The following is a 21,325-nucleotide window of genomic DNA, read 5'->3' as shown; positions in this document are numbered from 1 at the left end:
GCCTTACACCATATGTAACATAAACATCACAGTCTCATCAGGGAACTCTCAGCCTTACACCATATGTAACATAAACAACGCTGTCTCGTCAGGGGACTGTCAGCCTCGCGTCATATGTAACATAAACACAGTCTCGTCAGGGGACTGTCAGCCTCACACCATATGTTACAAAAACATTAAAGTCTCGTCAGGGGACTGTCAGCCTCACACCATATGTAACATAAACATCACGGTCTCGTCAGGGGACTGTCAGCCTTACACCATATGTAACATAAACATCACAGTCTCGTCAGGGGACTGTCAGCCTTACACCATATGTTACATAAACATCACAGTCTCGTCAGGGGACTGTCGGCCTCACGTCATATGTTACATAAACATTACAGTCTCGTCAGGGGACTGTCAGCCTTACATCATATGTAACATAAACATTACAGTCTCGTCAGGGGACTGTCAGCCTTACACCATATGTTACATAAACATCACAGTCTCGTGAGGGGACTGTCAGCCTCACATCATATGTTACATAAACATCACAGTCTCGTCAGGGGACTGTCAGCCTGACACCATATGTAACATAAACATTACAGTCTCGTCAGGGGACTGTCAGCCTGACACCATATGTTACATAAACATTACAGTCTCGTCAGGGGACTGTCAGCCTTACACCATATGTTACATAAACATCACAGTCTCGTGAGGGGACTGTCAGCCTCACATCATATGTTACATAAACATCACAGTCTCGTCAGGGGACTGTCAGCCTGACACCATATGTAACATAAACATTACAGTCTCGTCAGGGGACTGTCAGCCTGACACCATATGTAACATAAACATTACAGTCTCGTCAGGGGACTGTCAGCCTCAGTGTCCTATAGGAAGTAAGAACTAATACACTGTATATCAAACTGTAATGCAACTGCACACGCAATACATGGAATACCAAGGGAGATTACCCTTGTCAGAACCAATATAAACTACTTGGAAAATACAGGTATCTTAGTTTGTATAACCAAAATAATAATAAAATGACAGGGCCTATTTATTGATCTATATCTGTCATTTCCATTACAATTACACAAATATTAATGAACATTTGAAATTAGATAAATATTCATACCAAAATCACCCGGTTATTTGCACACAAAAAATTGTTCAAACCATGTTAATGCATTTTTGAAGACATATTTGAAATAATAAAAAGGTTCAATCTAAGGTCAGTTAGTAACTGTTAAACAAAGAAAGACAACTGTTAAAGCCATATTAGTGTAATTTTGAATATATGTAAAATGATTTAAATGTTGAATCTAAAATCACCTGGTTATTGGTTCACAGATAGACAACTGTTAAAGCCATATTAGTGTAGCTTTGAATATATTTAAAATAAAACAGATATTGAATCTAAAATCACCTGGTTGTTGGCACACAAAGATAGACAACTGTTCAAACCGTATCATTGGAACTCATCATTGTATCTTGAAATAGTACCGTTCCATTTGTATTATTCTAAAATAGTTTTTGTCCAGAACACTTTTTATTATTTAGCTTAATTAAAACTTTATTAAAGATTAAGGGAAATGCCAATGTTAACATTTCATTGACGTACTTAAAATATTCCATACTTAAGGGGCATCTAAACAGCAAATCCAGTCAAAACATTGATATTTTACAGGCCTATAAATCCCTATTATGGTGCAATGTCACAGTAGTAACATGATGAACGTTTAGTATGTATCATGGCAAACCGTGGGACTTGCTGTTGACATGTAATTTGTTAAGCTGTTTGTAAATTTCAACAAAACGTAAGAAAAATGCATGTTTCAGGGGGACATAATTAACTCATTTGTATCCCATATATTACACAAACTTGCCATGTCGTTTTTCTCACAGGTGTCTAAAGCACAAAATAGGAGCATTGGTTTGACCAGCTTTGACGTTATTATATGTATAAAAGCTGTTTTTATTTTGACCTTGAATTGCAAATGGCGGTCGTGAATGATATCACACAAATATGGCATATAAGGAGGTATTTAAGACATCAAAAATGCTCTTATTAGACAATATAAAGTATTCTTGATGTGGCAAGAAGACTGCTTTTATAAAAAAAAAAATTTCAACCGTTGAGTTTGGGGTAAAAAAAAGCCTATTTCTGAAAAAGGCTCCAAACTCACCAGTTTAACAAATTGACTTCAAAATGTTCATGTTACTATGATAAGATGTCTTAAAAGTACGATATAGGAGTATTGTTATTAACTGAAATGCCTCCTCTAAGCCATATTTATGTAATATTATTCTTAGCCGCCATTTGCATTTCAAGGTCAAAACAAAATGAGTGTTTATACGTACATACAGTAAAATCCGGTCAATCAAATGCTCCTACCCTGTGCTATAGACACATGTGAACATAACAGCATGGCTAATTTTCAGGTTTGATAATTTGCGTGACTTAGAATTATTCCATGCTACATCTTACCACAAAGTTACTCTATAGAAGAAACTGGTAGCATCTATAGCATATTACTGGTGATTGTAAGAAGCTACATGTCCAAACAAACATTTTGGTATATTACATCACATTTTTTGTGCAAATCTTTAGGTATTTATTCGTATTTGAAATTCAACACTATTCTGCTATATAGATGACCCTTAAACTATTCCATCTGTTAATATTTAAAAAAGCTAACACAACTACAAACATATATGAACATAGTATGAAAGGTTCACATTCCGGCTCGACATTGTAGAACAATGGGGTTAATGATTTGTCCACTTCTTTGTTACAAAATGTAATTGTTCCTGATAACTGCTTTCAGGGAAGGAACCCTATTTAGTGTATGCATTCCTTTGTTTGTTTGTTTGTTTTTTTCACTCTCTCAGGAAAATACTTAGTCTAAATATTGTAAACAAAAGGTTTGACATGGTTCAACAACTACATTACTTATTGTCTATTTTAAAACAATGGTCATTTGTATTGCTTTAATTCACGATTGAGTGTTCAACACCATTGGCACAGTGAGAAAATTAAAATATGATAAAATACCATTTCAAGAACGGTCTTTTCCAGAGAAAGTAACATTCTAAATGTGAAAAGTCATTATAATAGTACATATAAAACATTATCACACTCTTTCCTCAGTAGATTGAAGGAATAGCAACACTAAATGCCAAAATGAAAAGAGCATTTTCTGAGAAATTACATTTATAAATAATGTCCGGCCCGCAAAAATTGAAGACAAATATTTGAAACTGTCCACAAAAAATCTAGTCACACACTGGTTACTACACATCCAGTATTTCCGCTATAACTGATGGCATATGATATACATATACACATAAATCCGACAGTTGTAGTGTCCATGTTGTCCAGTTGTCAGTAGTGACGTGTCACGTGATGCATTTTGTTGCTGGCAACCTGATTAGTAAGAAAGAAGAAAACTGGTTGTGCATGGTTGTTATTGGACCATAGTACCACACACATCAAAACAAATAACGATCAAACGTGACAGGAAGTCTCGTAATGTGTAATGAAGACATGACTTCTACAACGTCATATCCGATGCATACAACGTCATATCCGGATGAGCGATTATCAACATATGATATATGGTTTTGCTGTTCAGGAAACATTAACCTGATATCATTCACAACAACACATAATCAATGATGAAAATGACTGAAAACAAATAGTAATACAATATATAGTTATATTGATAATATCAATACAATATATAGTTATATTGATAACAGTAATACAATCTAGTTATATTGATAATAGTTATACAATATAAAATCATATTGATATGACCATTGCACCTGCTAAATCACGTGTTCATCAGGACATCTCCATTTTAAACATCTTTATGGAATGCCTTATTAACATTTCAGGGTGCTTAGGTGACTTTCTTTCCATGTAAACAGTAGACAGAGAGAGTATAGAGATGTTATTCAGAGATATTGTCAATCTGTATTAGCTATACATCAGTAAGGTAAGTACATATAGGAGGAAACAGAGGATGTATTGGTAGGTGTGTATACTTCAGTATAGGAGTGAAGAATAAATGCCACAATATAATGCAAATTGTTCTCGTGTGAAGTTAACAAGTGCTTATATACATTAACTAACCTTGGGGTATCCTTTCTTCGGCTTGGCGTAGTTAAAGCCCGCTATTCGTACCTGTATAGATATGATCAAATTTATGATAACAAATGCAAAAAGAGGTAATAATACAGTGCATTGAGTGTACACCGCGATTGTCGTATATCAAAGCATATCCACCCGAAAAAGCACATTCACATTGGTATAGTAAACTTGAATACGGTGTCAACAGAAATAGAAATCAGTAATCACAATTTCTGGCTGTACATACCATGCAATTAACTTCTATTTGGATCCGTCTACTTTTTAACCTCTTTGTGCCTGTTTATCAATAGTATACACTCTCTATAATAAGCTATTAAATATTAATTATACATTTTGTTGTACTATCAAACCTGATCATTCCTGTTTCCATTGCGCATGTCCACCACACTAGAAGATCTACTATCATAGAAATCGTCCCCTCTCCTCCTCCGCCGCCGTCGTCGTTGGTTACAACAACAACAAGACGACTCATGTGCGTGCATTGGGTGTACAGCATTGGCTCCGGAACCCAGGGGCCCCGACACACACCTGATATTAGAAACAGCTTAAACGTAATTTAATCCAGTAGACATGAAAATATAGTATGTTCTGGGTTGAATATATGATGAGAAAGTCATAATGCTGATGTACAGTTATCCACATTAATTGATATGTAGAAAATTAACTTAAACCATAAATGACATCAGAGTGAAAACAATAATTTATATAAAATGTAGTTCATGTATGTATTAGCTGTTTTGCGCGAAATGTCAAATGTCCAGTATCTATTTACGCTTTAGTTTCTGTCTTATATAGTTTACGATATTTGTATATTTTAATACCTGTGTTCTAAGGAAGAAGTTTACGATATATGTACATCTTATTAATACTGGTGTTCTGGGAAAGTGTAGATATAGTACATAGTGCTGTAGCGGTATTTGTTGTTGTTATTTATTTATATGTGTTTACATACCCACACATATACATGCAACAGCAGATGATACAGGTCAATATCAGTAGAGCAGCCACACATGCCACAGCAGCCAGTACTCCCAGTAACCAATCCGGCACTGAGGAAACAAGTATCGGTAAATAATCTACCCCATATACACTGATAAAAACAATACTTTATATCCTCAATATTTCGCCAGCCTTAAATCACTGCCTATTAGATTTAGACGTGATAGATTTTATATTCTAGAGAAGTAATTAACTAATTTTTAGTTGTACTTTCAACTTCCATTGTCTCACCTCGATACAGTTTCATACCACATATATTTTCAATATTAACACGTGCTCCTGTACCATTGTGACATAGCAAAGAACTCGATGACGTAATAAAACGGAATCAAATAAAAGTCAAATTAACATTAGACAGCAGTTGGTTTTATCTGATACCAATACCAAAACTAAATTCAGTTAATGCCTTTCTGTGAAACATTTACTGTTTAGTTTCCATATACTGTACACGTCAATAATGGCTCAGCGTCTTTGCTTACATTTAAACTTTATTCAACTGAACTAAGCAATTTATGGCTGTAATATTATAGTGTCAATCATGTACACAATATGTACACAACGTGTACACAACATGTAAACAACGTGTACACAACATGTAAACAACATGAAAACAACATGTAAACAACATGTAAACAACGTGTACACAACATGTAAACAACGTGTACACAACATGTAAACAACATGTAAACAACATGTAAACAACATGTAAACATTATGTAAACATTATGTAAACATTATGTAAACAACATGTAAACAACATGTACACAACATGTAAACAACGTGTACACAACATGTAAACAATATGTACACAACATATAAACAACATGTACACAACACGTACACAACATGTACACAACATGTAAACAACGTGTACACAACATGTAAACAACATGTAAACATTATGTAAACAACGTGTACACAACATGTAAACAACATGTACACAACATGTAAACAACATGTAAACAACGTGTACACAACATGTAAACAACGTGTACACAACATGTACACAACATGTAAACAACGTGTACACAACGTGTACACAACATGTAAACAACGTGTAAACAACGTGTAAACAACATGTAAACAACATGTACACAACATGTAAACAACATGTACACAACATGTAAACAACATGTAAACAACGTGTACACAACATGTAAACAACGTGTACACAACATGTAAACAACGTGTAAACAACGTGTACACAACATGTAAACAACGCGTACACAACATGTACACAACATGTAAACAACGTGTACACAACATGTACACAACATGTACACAACATGTAAACAACGTGTAAACAACGTGTACACAACATGTAAACAACATGTAAACAACATGTACACAACATGTAAACAACATGTACACAACATGTAAACAACATGTAAACAGCGTGTACCCAACATGTACACAACATGTAAACATTATGTAAACAACATGTAAACAACATGTAAACAACGTGTACACAATGTGTACACAACATGTAACATGTACACAACATGTAAACAACGTATACACAACATGTAAACAACATGTTAACAACATGTACACAACAGGTAAACATTATGTACACAACATGTAAACAACATGTACAAAACATGTAAACAACATGTACACAACATGTACACAACATGTAAACAACATGTACACAACATGCAAACAACATATAAACAACATGTACACAACATGTACACAACATGTAAACAACATGTAAACAACATGTAAACAACATGTAGACAACATGTAAACAACGTGTACACAACATGTACACAACATGTAAACAACGTGTACACAACATGTAAACAACATGTAAACAACATGTAGACAACATGTAAACAACGTGTATACAACATGTACACAACATGTATACAACATGTACACAACAGGTAAACATTATGTACACAACATGTAAACAACGTGTACACAACATGTACACAACATGAAAAAAACATGTAAACAATATATAAACAATGTGTAATCAATATGTACACAACATGTAAACAACATGTACACAACATGTAAACAACATGTAAACAACATGTAAACCAACATGTAAACAACATGTAAACAACATGTAAACAACATGTAAACAACGTGTACACAACATGTAAACAACATGTACACAACATGTAAACAACGTGTACACAACATGTAAACAACATGTAAACAACATGTACACAACATGTACACAACATGTAAACAACATGTACACAACATGTAAACAACATGTAAACAACATGTAAACAACGTGTACACAACATGTAAACAACATGTACACAACATGTAAACAACATGTAAACAACGTGTACACAACATGTAAACAACATGTACACAACATGTACACAACATGTAAACAACATGTAAACAACTGGAAACAACATGTAAACAACATGTACACAACATGTAAACAACATGTACAAAACATGTACACAACATGTACACAACATGTAAACAACATGTAAACAACATGTACACAATGTGTAATCAATATGTACACAACATGTAGACAACATGTACATAACATGTAAACAACGTGTACACAACATGTAAACAACATGTACATAACATGTAAACAACATGTACATAACATGTAAACAACGTGCACACAACATGTAAACAACATGTACACAACATGTAAACAACATGTAAACAACGTGTACACAACATGTAAACAATATGTACACAACATGTAAACAACATGTAAACAACATGTAAACATGTACACAACGTGTAAACAACATGTACACAACATGTAACCATCATGTACACAACATGTAAACAACATGTAAACAATGTGTACACAACATGTACACAACATGTAAACAACATGTAAACAACATGTAAACATTATGTAAACAACATGTAAACAACATGTAACATGTACACAACATGTAAACATTATGTACACAACATGTAAACATTATGTAAACAACATGTACACAACATGTAAACAATATGTAAACAACATGTAAACAACGTGTACACAACATGTACACAACATGTAAACAACATGTAAACAACATGTAAACAACATGTACACAACATGTACACAACATGTAAACAACATGTACACAACATGTAAACAACATGTAAACAACATGTACACAACATGTACACAACATGTAACATGTACACAACATGTAAACAACGTGTACACAACATGTAAACAATATGTACACAACATGTAAACAACATGTAAACAACGTGTACACAACATGTAAACAATATGTAAACAACATGTAAACAACATGTACACAACATGTAAACAACATGTAAACAATATGTACACAACATGTACACAACATGTACACAACATGTACACAACATGTAAACAATATGTACACAACATGTACACAACATGTACACAACATGTACACAACGTGTACACAACATGTAAACAACATGTACACAACATGTACACAACATGTAAACAACGTGTACACAACATGTAAACAACATGTACACAACATGTACACAACATGTACACAACATGTAAACAACGTGTACACAACATGTAAACAATATGGAAACAACATATAAACAACATGTAAGCAACTTGTATCATTGGATTTGTGAATAAGAATAGCAATTCTGATAATAGCAGAAACAGAATTGTTCTTGTTTTGACAGTTTGGTTGCTATAGAAACGGTAGTCATATCATTATTTGGATATAAATTGAATATTATTATATAAATGACTAAATAATTATATAAATAATGGGATATTTTTGCCATATTATTAACTAAATCCGTTACAAGTTTTAATCCAACACATTTCCACACTTGATACAAAACTCCTTGTCGGGAATACGTTTTGACAGTAATGTGATTACACCACAGCCATACTAAACAGAGGGACGCTGTAGGTACCGACCATACAGTGTACAGATGAAATGTCATACAGCTAATTTCTATGAGTGTTATTGTTCCCGTGAACAAGTCCCGCCAGGTAAAAATTACTGTATTTACAAATCTATGAATTATACTTGTAATTTAGTTAGTTATCAATTTATGAAATGTACAATGTATAAATTTAGATAAAAAATGAAAATAAATCAAGGCACTCACTGTCTGAGCTATACACATTGACATTGGTATCGATGTCGTCTGCTTGTTGGAGATAAGTACATGTCGGTGCAGTTCCGGTCCAGGTGGTGCCAGAACAGACGATCTGGTTACCTCCGGACATGGAATACCCGGATATGCATGTGTAGGTTGCTATAGTGTCATTGTACGCGACAGTGGCGGCCGCCACGCTGGCTGGCACCCCGCACGCCATCACGGGAGGGCTTGTTATCCCAGTGGTTGTAGCTAAAGTGGTGGTTGTAGCTGAAGTTGCTGTTGCAGCTAAATTGGTTGTTGTAGCTGAAGTTGCTGTTGCAGCTAAATTGGTTGTTGTAGCTGAAAAAACATGGAAGATAAATTGTAAATATATTATTATTTATACATTCATAGTAGAAAATAATCATATCTACCTCTTTATCCTACTTTACCGTGTCAAATATCGAAAACCTTGTGTATTTGATAATTAAATAGGTGCTGCCATCCTGGTACCAACAGACAGTTTGTCAATATTTACGGACATTCCAAAACTGACCAATGCAATGTCCAAATGTTTCTTTTAGTGGTATGGCGTTAGTTTTTTTTTCTATTTCTAGGCTAGATAATGTGCTGTTGTGGGACGTCAGATGGAGGCAACTTCAAACTTTATCTATTGAATTATCTTTTCAAAAATATGGTGTACAGATAAAACAAATTATGAAACATTCAACGTACATATAAAGTGTATGATCCAGGAAACAAAATCGTAAGACTTTATTAAACAAAACTTTTTTCATAAACTTGGACAGATTACGAATTTGATATTAGTAATATTCATGAGCTCTGAAAACCAAGATGAATATTTAGCTGTGTATAATAATATTTTTTTTTAAATGATTTTCTTTAAATAGTCAAAAAAGGACATCGCAAGAAAAAATGAAATTCGTCACCTATTTCATGGGAATTACAGTATGGATATTTCTATTTTGATGTTCCACATTATTCCATATGCCAATTCTACTATAAATTTGTTCTGAACTATTCAAAATTTCAAAATCTTTTCCAAAATTGCTATCATCTTAATACATTCTATAACATACAGATTTCGAAGAATTAAAAACACCACTAGTCAAGTTTTTTGAAAAATTGATCGTGTAAAATCTGTTTGACAGCTAGATTAAGCAATAGTGGATTCAAATTGCCCTGGAACTGGGAATTTCAAATATTCCAAATATACATCAAAGCACACTCATTTAAAATATTTCGTATAAAATTCATATATAGGACAACATGAGTTAACATATTATACATCACAAAATTGAGATTGTTTTCTCTAGACAACAACATTCTTGATCAGTGTCTAATCATTCTAACTTCTATTTCTATCAAAAATCGGATGGTGCCTAGCTCCCTATAAACCCTATAGTTTACTGAATTATTTTAAATAAACCAGTATTAACTAACACAATTTTAAGTAACAGAAACAAGCATGAATATCAGATTTGTGCCATTATAAAAACTCACCAATGTTTTTATATACGTTATGTTTGATTACTGTACCGCCATGGTTTATATACGTTATGTTTGATTAATGTACTGCCATGTTTTATATACGTTATGTCTGATTACTGTACCGCCATGTTTTATATACGTTATGTCTGATTACTGTACCGCCATGTTTTATATACGTTATGTCTGATTACTGTACCGCCATGTTTTATATACGTTATGTCTGATTACTGTACCGCCATGTTTTATATACGTTATGTCTGATTACTGTACCGCCATGTTTTATATACGTTATGTCTGATTACTGTACCGCCATGTTTTATATACGTTATGTCTGATTACTGTACCGCCATGTTTTATATACGTTATGTTTGATTACTGTACCGCCATGTTTTATATACGTTATGTCTGATTACTGTACCGCCATGTTTTATATACGTTATGTCTGATTACCGTACCGCCATGTTTTATATACGTTATGTCTGATTACTGTACCGCCATGTTTTATATACGTTATATTTGATTACTGTACCGCCATGTTTTATATACGTTATGTCTGATTACTGTACCGCCATGTTTTATATACGTTATGTCTGATTACTGTACTGCCATGTTTTATATACGTTATGTTTGATTACTGTTCCGCCATGTTTTATATACGTTATGTTTGATTACTGTACCGCCATGTTCAATGGAAGAGATTCCTGCCTCGTTCCTATTCAGAACCATCATATCTACATACCCACAGGAAATTGTCCTGCCGTATAAGTGGTTATTTTGGTTATTTTGCAAGAGCATTTTTCACGATTTGCTTCCAAAACTTAAAAAAAAAAAAAAAAAAAAAAATATGTTTTTTATAACATTTGGCTCGAAACAATTTATAAGATCGCTGATAGATATTCAACTATAATTGATGATTACGACACTGGAGAGAGCAGACTCGGATTTATTTATAAAGTACAATAGATATCACTCCTATCAGATATACATTGTATTAATATCTATCGGAATTTTCGGCAATATTCAATGGCACCGGCCACAGCAATGTAACTCTCTAAGATGTGACAATTTATAGGGTTTTACAAAAGATATGTTGTCTCTGACAATGAATATAGAAATATAAAGATATATAACACAGGGACCAGGGACATAAACAAACTCAGATATACAGCTAGGATAAACAAAACGGTACAACACAGGTATTTTCTCTGACAGAAGGGAGTAAATAACCCGACAGACAAATATTGACTCGGTGTATATTGGACAAAACGTTGTGTACTGAATCCAGAAAGAAGCAAACTGGTAAATATTAACGAATCTGGTTAAATATCATACTCTGTATTAAACTAACACGGACATATAGACCAGCGACGGATAAAATAATCTATACTGACTGATATGACAATCAGCAATCAGAGCCCGTATGGGCGACCAAGGTAGTTATTGCTCCAGGTTTATCATGGTAACAGAGGTATAGCACGGTCAGAAATATACCACAGTTGTGCTTTCCTCGGTATATTTCTTTTAACTTCACGGGGACATAATTAATTCGTGTGGCAGGAAAATAGAATGCCTGTACAGGTCATGTTATGATGGTGCCTTCATCGAGCGTAGATTTCAAATGAACGATTCACTTGGTATTGACAGGTGTAATTTATTTATCTTGAGCATCAAATATCTCATTGAAAATGAATATTTCGACTTTAAAGAACAATTCTTGACCATGTCATACATAATTTTAGAGCATGGCATTATCTTACCTATTTAATTTACGGAAATGATAGTTGTTTCATCGTAATCTAACATTTTCTAATCATGTTTGTTTGATTTGTTTGTATTTTGTATGTGTTGTGTATTGAATGACTGTAGTAAAAATCCAGCTTTCGTTACAAACCATTTTTGTTTTAAATAAACGCCTTCTTTTACTATTGTTTTCAGAGGAAGCTTAACTAGCACTTTAACAAAGCAAGAATTACGCTGACTTATAACTTAAACCCAAAGATTCCGAGTTTCCACCTGGAACAGAACTCCATATCTTACTTTTACATGTAAATTGTAGCTAACGATATGTCCCGGTGGCAGCTGGGCAACAAAAAAATATATGATTTAAAACTCATTATACGCCGAATGTTTTGGAGTTGTGCAATAATTACAGACATACTCACGACAAGACTGACGCGCGGGCAGTAAAACTAATGATCCCTGGAATAGAGGGCTAGTAAACTTCTAATATATCAGAAATGTATAGAGACACTAATCATTGTAGGAACATTAAATGTTCTGGTTTATGTTAATACTATGAAAAAGGAGATTGAAGAAAAAAAGTTTATTAGGAAAACGGAAAAATCTGGCAAATTAAGAAATATAAAGAATAAAATCTAGCTATGGTAATAACTAGATATTGTAGTCCAGTTTGATTTTCTCTATTTTACCGGGGATGCTGTTCTCCCTAATGACGAGTCTGTAGTCACTGTTCGCTGGAATTTAGCTGAATTATCATTCCAATGACTTATGAGTACAGTACCCAGGAACAAAACAAATTCTTGCGGACGATTTCTGTATGCGGAAATGGCGCAAAGGTTCAGTAAACCAACAGAACTAGTAAAGACGGTGATGTTCTACCACAGCCAGTCAAATGGAGATGGCACGATGATCTATTAATTTTGTTCAGTACCTTTATTTCACAGATTACAGTTGGTTAAAAAACATATGTCAGCCATCTCCTTAAAACAGTATCACGAAACGAGTTACTGAAGATTTGCTTCATTTAGACAATTTAATTACGAGCTGAACAAATGATATATGTGGTTATTAATGTTTTTAATTGGGGCTACCCCTCCATTTTTTCCCAACATTGATGTCAATAACCACGTGGCATAATGCAAGTAAAATATCATGATAAAAAAGTAACATTTTTTTTCTCTAAAAAAACGAATGTTGGCTAGTTAAATTACTGACGTTCATTTTCAGATAAAGTCATTTAGCAGAATACACATTGATTGAGTCATAACTTACATGAATTTAAAGTTTTAAAACAAAATATATTCTTGTAAAATCCTTATTAGGCCTAGACCCAAATATTCTTCGAAAAATTATACATACCCATTGTTTTACCAAGATCAGAAAATGAATGATGTAAGAAGTAGTAGGAATACTCCGACGGGACTAGGCTAGGTATCCGGACGGACGGAGTGTTGTATAACCATGTAGATGTATCGTATCACAGAATCCTAACAGTATAACTTAACACGGATAACTCACGAGATTGGCTGAGCTGAGATGTATTGATTGAGTACATCCGCTCCATGATCTGATTTTAGTGTGGCTATTTTCCAGGTGACAGTAGGTACCTTGTTACTATTAGATCAGGGCGTACGATTATTTTTTATTTACAAAATATATGCAAATTCATGTGTATACATAGAGTGGATGTTGAAAAAAAGATTATTTTTGTGACTATTTCCATACAGTACACTTTGCATTTTATCATGATTGACGGAAACTTGAACATGTTTATGGGACAGAAAACTCTTTAAGGAGTCGGACAAGTTATTACAGAACTAACGACACTTAAAGGGACGATTAAGTGAAGTTTTTTTTCTCTTTTGTTTTTAGTTGATATTGTTTTTTTTCATAAAAATGAAGTTCGATGTTCCTTAAGATCAACTTATGCCACATTCCTGACAAAAGTAGCAATTTTCTTCGCACTAAAAACTGACTAACCCGGTTTTTCATTGCTGGCTCGATAATTTGCTCGACTTAACCTTTATCTAAAGTTCTTACTACCAACCTATATTTAGTCATGACTGCACTTGTATTGTTTACTCTAGAAGTGGAATTAATGGAATGTCGATTTTGAACAATTCCAAAGGGCTGCTAATCTTGCCAGTCATATCAGTTCATCTAATTCATCTTTAGTAGAAATTATAACATTAAGGAATAGAACAACATTAAAACGTTATGCCATTTTCAATTCATGACGTAACGTCAATGTCCATGTAATGACGTCAATATAGATATCGTATAGTGGCAGCCAATGAAAAAGATGCTTCAAGATATATTATACTAGTGTCATCCATTGGATAACAGGTCGATAATGTATTATTTATAACATGTTTCTACTGTTTCTCTGTATATTTTACTAGATTCCGTCACAGGTCGATAAAGTGATATAATTAATTCTAGAGAGTAGTAATAGTGAATTCCTCGGGGACGAGTAGTTGCTCACTCACCGCGGAGGATATACCAGACCTCTTTATCACAAATGTGTGACGTAGACCTGGTACAGTTACTATGTGTGACGTAGACCTGGTACAGTTACTATGTGTGACGTAGAACTGGTACAGTTACTATGTGTGACGTAGAACTGGTACAGTTACTATGTGTGACGTAGACCTGGTACAGTTACTATGTGTGACGTAGACCTGGTACAGTTACTATGTGTGACGTAGAACTGGTACAGTTACTATGTGTGACGTAGACCTGGTACAGTTACTATGGGTGACGTAGAACTGGTACAGTTACTATGTGTGACGTAGAACTGGTACAGTTACTATGTGTGACGTAGAACTGGTACAGTTACTATGTGTGACGTAGACCTGGTACAGTTACTATGGGTGACGTAGAACTGGTACAGTTACTATTACACAATACGTCAATACTGAGTATAGATATGGATAAAATTAACAACGATAATTTGGACTTGTATATACCACTAAATAACAACAACATCTCAAAGCGGTTTACAAATCATTATTCGTTGTTATCTGGCTTTAAGCTACCAGCCAATGTCCTCCTCAACTCCCTGGGGAGCAGACAGCTGGAGCTATCATTTCGGCGCTAACAGCTTACAAACGACATTTCTTGTACTGCCCTACCACGTCATCATTTATAGCTGAGTTGACTGGAACACAACAGAGTAAAGTATCTGGTTCAAGGATATATACAACACAGTGCTGTACCGAAACTCGAACTAACGATCCTTTGGTCACGTATTCCTGCGTCCTACCACAAGTCCACAGTGTCATCAAAGGTCGACGTAATTTATTTATCATTGGTTATTTTCCTTTCCTTTTTTCCACCTTAATCAATTATCACGCAAAATGCAATCATGCGAAATAATCGAGATTCCAGTATATATCGGAGACATAAACAAATCACATAACACAAGCCAAGCAGAATGAGATTTCACGCTATAAACGACTTAGTGATCCCCTAGGGTTCGATAAAGGATCATTAACTTATTATACGTGAGTTACGACATTTAGATAGGCTTGTGAGTGTATTTTACAAAGCATCTGTTTAGACCTCAAGTCGTGTTTTGCCAATGTTGTCGGTTATTACATACATCTAGGTTATCAACATGCTCTTTAGAATACAGGAGTAAACTCTAAAATCACAGGCAAATGCCATGTTACAGCTGAATATTTACATTTGCTCCGCATTTCCCCATTGACACAATGCTAAGAGGCAGTTGCCACCATACGCCTTTAACACCCAGTGCCTCAGGCTGTAACACCCAGTGGGTCATGTGACATTAAAAAAGGCGGGATTGTTTTGTGTTGGTTTAGTTTTTTTCCAAAGTTGACGAAAATGGTAAGACAATGTAAAAATAAGTATTGAACAGTGGTTTTAATGTTGTTATAGTCGATATGGCAGCAAGATGTATGGTGGGCAAATGTAGCATGGAAACCCGTATCGACTATAACAACATTAAAACCACTGTTCATTGCTTAAATAACGTCAACATCATAGATGTCAGTAATAACGTCAACATCATAGATGTCAGTAATAACGTCAACATCATAGATGTCAGTAATAACGTCACCATCATAGATGTCAGTAATAACGTCAACATCATAGATGTCAGTAATAACGTCAACATCATAGATGTCAGTAATAACGTCAACATCATAGATGTCAGTAATAACGTCAACATCAGAGATGTCAGTAATAACGTCAACATCATAGATGTCAGTAATAACTTCAGATTAAGTTGTAAAGAAGAAATCAACGACATTCTGCCTTTCTTGGAAACTCTACTAGTAAAGAAAGGTGACAGTACTGGAAAAGCATTGGTATATAGGGAAAAGACTAACACAGACCAACACAGACCAACACAGAAAAACACAGACAAACACAGACCAACACAGACAAACACAGACAAACACAGACCAACAGAGACCAACAGAGACAAGCACAGACAAACACAGACCAACACAGACAAACACAACAACACAGACCAACACAGACCAGGCAACACAGACCAACACAGACAAACACAGACAAACACAGACCAACACAGACCAACACAGACCAACACAGACAAACACAGACCAACACAGACCAACACAGACCAAACACAGACAAACACAGACAAACACAGACCAACCAACACAGACCAACCAACACAGACAAACACAGACCAACACAGACAGAAACAGACCAAACACAGACCAACACAGACAAACACAGACCAACACAGACCAACACAGACAAACACAGACCAACACAGACAAACACAGACAAACACAGACCAACACAGACCAACACAGACAAACACAGACCAACACAGACAAACACAGACAAACACAGACCAACACAGACAAACACAGACAAACAAACACAGACCAACACAAACAAACACAGACAAACACAGACAAACACCTCAACTCCGATTCTCACCATCCTTTATATCAGAAACTATGTGTACTGCATTGCTTAACAGATGTGAGACTTAAGTCTCAGAACAGCAGGACAGGCCACAATAGCAGAACCACATAGCTAGGGCAATGAAAAAAGTGAATATCGAGAATGGTTCTAAAACAGGTTCAAAAACAGTGTCAAAAGAAAGGGGGAAAACTGAAGGCAAAATGGTCAGCCTGTATATCAAAGGTTACTCCGAAATCAATCCAGAGTATACATATGTACACCGTGGACATGACATAACTACAGCCATAAAAACCACACAGGACACTCCATCCTAGTACACCCAAAGGATACAACACCCAACGACAAAAAAATATCTCAGAATGCGTCTACAAAATCTGATGCAAAAAGACGGGAGGACTTTTTGTGGTCCGCCTTGATGAACACCGGAAAGATGTGGAATCCAAGTCAGGAATGAAATTTACCCAATCCGAAAAAACCAGTCGGAGTCCCAGAACAATAAATCCGCTGGTATAGACCGCGCCACACAGAAAACTATGATTGACTGGGAAAACTCCAAAGTATTGGACTGGGAGAGCAATGTGTTGAAGCCATATGGATACGCAACAGTGACCCAATACTAAATCGAGGTGAGGGGTTCGAAGACTCGTGCACATATAATATCAATTTCATGTTCCTACTATTGCGGATAAAAATGTAAATGGATATGTAGATAGATAGAAATAAAATAGAAAATGGTTGCTACTTTAGATAGATATGGGGATAGACGGAAATGTTTTCCAGGGTGTTCATTTTAATTTGAGAACATGGCAGTACCTCTGGATTTGACTTCGATCTACATCGCTGGTGTCGTCAACAAAAGGACACCTGATCTCATTTACCTTGTCCTGTTTCCAGAGTCATCGTGTAAATCAGGTATTATTATATTATACAGTACTCTCGCCTACTATTGGGGTTCTTCTTTTTTTAAATATATTTTACCGATTTATTATATTCTACTTCCCTTTTTTTGTTAGGGGAGGGATTGGAGTTACACATACTTCCCAAATTAAACATTTGCATCGTTTTAATCCCTAAGTTATAATCCATCGCCGTTGTCCCTTAGCGAACAACGACAATATAGAATTCGTCGGTGTAAATATCTAAAGGTTTATTTAGCCCTGAATGCCAAAAATGATTATGTTGCAAAACAATACGAAAGGGCATTTGACATTCAGACGGTCAAAAGGTTTAACGGCATTACGTGAGCACATTTTAATTTGATAGTATTGTTTGTATGTTCCTTGTTAAATGTTCTATGTCTCCTCTGTGATGTACTTGTACAACTTTGTCTGACAAAGCTGTTAATTACCTCGAAAATGTCACAAGTGACTTTGTGTTGTCACTATACCGTCATGGATTCAAACTTGTGTTCTAGTCCAGTGTCGGACCACACCGTCGTTATGAGTTCAGGAGAAAAATGAAAACTTCGCTAATGTGACATAACTTGTTAAATGTTAAATTATCGAAAACCATCATTGACAACGAAGACATGTTGTAATCGTTCTCTAATTATTAAACATGTGGTAGAACATAACAGCTTAATTTTCATTTACTGTTTGTATTTAATAATTTATATGTGCTATGGATAGTGTAATTAAAATCAGTTTATGTAACAGTATTATTAAAATCAGTTTATGTAACAGTATTATTAAAATCAGTTTATGTAACAGTATTATTAAAATCAGTTTATGTAACAGTGTTATTAAAATCAGTTTATGTAACAGTATTATTAAAATCAGTTTATGTAACAGTATTATTAAAATCAGTTTATGTAACAGTATTATTAAAATCAGTTTATGTAACAGTGTATTCAAGGAAGTTTATTAACATAAAACACCACAGATCAGCATACTACAATGTACATAAAATCAGCAGAGGGGGCGAATCGTGTTTCAATCACGTTTAAATGATAAGCATTTAACAAGATTTTACAAAAATATATGAATTGTCGGGAATAGTAATGAATGTATTGTAAAAATCAAAAAACAAAAACAAACAAAAAGTGAAAATCTGATACTGGACCCACAAACAAACAAAAACAAACAAAATTTGAAGAAAAGCAAAAGCGTAAATTATAATATTCACATACCTGCTGTCTTGTTAAGCTACTAATCCTGTTAAGCGACCTTTTGTACAGTAACATTAAACAATGAAAACTGTTTATGACCTGTTCAGTGATCTGCCACTTATCCCTGACGAGTTTACACACTACGGAATGGTCAGTAAACACTTGTCCATATCGATGGCCACAAGTTAGGTAATTAAACAAAACAGCCACTTAAACTGTTCGTATCCTTGTAATCGGGGTATCTGGTACGCGTGTCCGACGTAGAATGGAAGGGGTCACTGATCATTATAGAAGTTACCTATACCTGTCTGAGCATTATAGGAGTTACCTATACCTGTCTACAATATTCAACAGCACCAATAAATCAGTCTTCAGCACCATTGTGTACACTCCATATATATATATGTGTGTGTGTCACATGTCACATGGTATTTGGTCGATACAGAAAGACTTTCGATCAGTCGGTTAAAGTCTCCTGTTTATAAGGAGATAATGTGTATAATGTACCATAAAATATGCCACAAAATTCATTCAAACATCAGTCTTAAAAAATATCTAAAATTCGAAAACCAAATGTCACACATAGCGACAGTATGATAGATTTGTACTCTATCACCGAATGACATTCCGGGTGACGGAACCGCTTTACAATTTCAAAAATTAGACATTACCTATTAAATTTACTATTTTATATAACACAATTACAGTAATTGGTTGTGGTCAAGTTTACAGTAATTGAATTACTGATGTTTAAATCCCACCAATACGATGAACGCAATGACCGATTACTGGCTCTCACATGGTGATTAGTGTTTTTACAATTCACGATATTTAAATTAATTGACTTTAAATTGAATTTACATAAACACAATCGGTTGGTCAGTCGGTCAGCTCCTAGAAACGTGTTGTTAACGTCACAATTACGCTACAAAACCACGGTGGGAAATTGTAAGTGAAATGGAATTTTCATAATGACCATTGGTCGTTGTTTAGGTCACGGTATTTGTCGAACTAAAATGAAGCTGGGGTTTCCTAATACATTTGTACGTAATCATTTCAACCTACAGTATGAAAATGTTATGGACATATCTTTTCCAGCGGGAATCTAGATTGACTAACATCCTTTCCTTTATTTTACAAAAGATCGATATGTGATCAATGATACCAGAAGCTCCTCGCACGTCTACCTTCACACTATCATACATTTGAGGAAGTTGATAATTTCTAAAAACTGGTATCTCCTCCCTTCATATTACCATTTGAATCACTATGTTCCTGATAGGTGGTGCTATGAATATCGGTAAGATATCGGAAGTATGCAATCATGAATATTTCATTTAAACAGGCCTTGTATACTCACCCTGATTACACTCAGTATTTGATTTAATGTTCATAAGATTGGGGGGTAATAAGTAAATACAGCGAGTTATAGAAACAGGTGCCCTGTTCTACTGTTCCTTATAGCGTAGCCGTCCCTTTAAACGTCTGATGTCAATTATTACGTACAACACACCAATAAATAGTTTGGTAACTGTCTATAATATGTAAATCATCACTGTTTCTTTAGACCAGATGGTGACTCCTCGGAGTAAACCAACCCGTCCTCTGTGTATAACTGTCAGACACGTAAAGGTTTATTCCGATACCATATCTAACTTGTTAGATTTACAGCCAGTCACATTCAATCAATTCTAATCTGCACCAGTAAATGTGCATGCAGTTGTTTTTAATTCTGAATTTGCTATCGTGAACATTAAATAAAACACTGTACACGATAAAGATGTTAAGTCATTGGTATATATAATGAACACTTGATTTATGAATGCGAACTTACTGGTATCGTATTACTA

General features: G+C 34.7%; 1 protein-coding gene across 2 annotated transcripts in view; it reads right to left on the bottom strand.

Moving 5' to 3' along the window:
• The window catches only part of LOC117331327, a 50,340-nt gene that overhangs the window by 5,749 nt on the left and 23,266 nt on the right, over positions 1 to 21,325 (bottom strand). For both annotated transcript variants that reach the window (XM_033889998.1, XM_033889999.1), the window contains exons 2-5: positions 9,215 to 9,547; positions 5,097 to 5,193; positions 4,495 to 4,672; positions 4,127 to 4,177 (exon numbers count right to left, since the gene is read on the bottom strand). In XM_033889998.1, the coding sequence (XP_033745889.1) occupies positions 4,127 to 4,177; positions 4,495 to 4,672; positions 5,097 to 5,193; positions 9,215 to 9,425 (537 nt within the window). In that variant the 5' untranslated portion in view covers positions 9,426 to 9,547. The remainder of the gene's footprint in view (positions 1 to 4,126; positions 4,178 to 4,494; positions 4,673 to 5,096; positions 5,194 to 9,214; positions 9,548 to 21,325) is intronic.

This window comes from Pecten maximus, chromosome 7 (genome assembly GCF_902652985.1).
Source record: "Pecten maximus chromosome 7, xPecMax1.1, whole genome shotgun sequence".
In the NCBI taxonomy this organism is placed as follows: Eukaryota; Metazoa; Mollusca; class Bivalvia; order Pectinida; family Pectinidae; genus Pecten; species Pecten maximus.
Note: the sequence above shows the minus strand (reverse complement) of the source record. Positions and strands in the feature narration are given on the sequence as shown.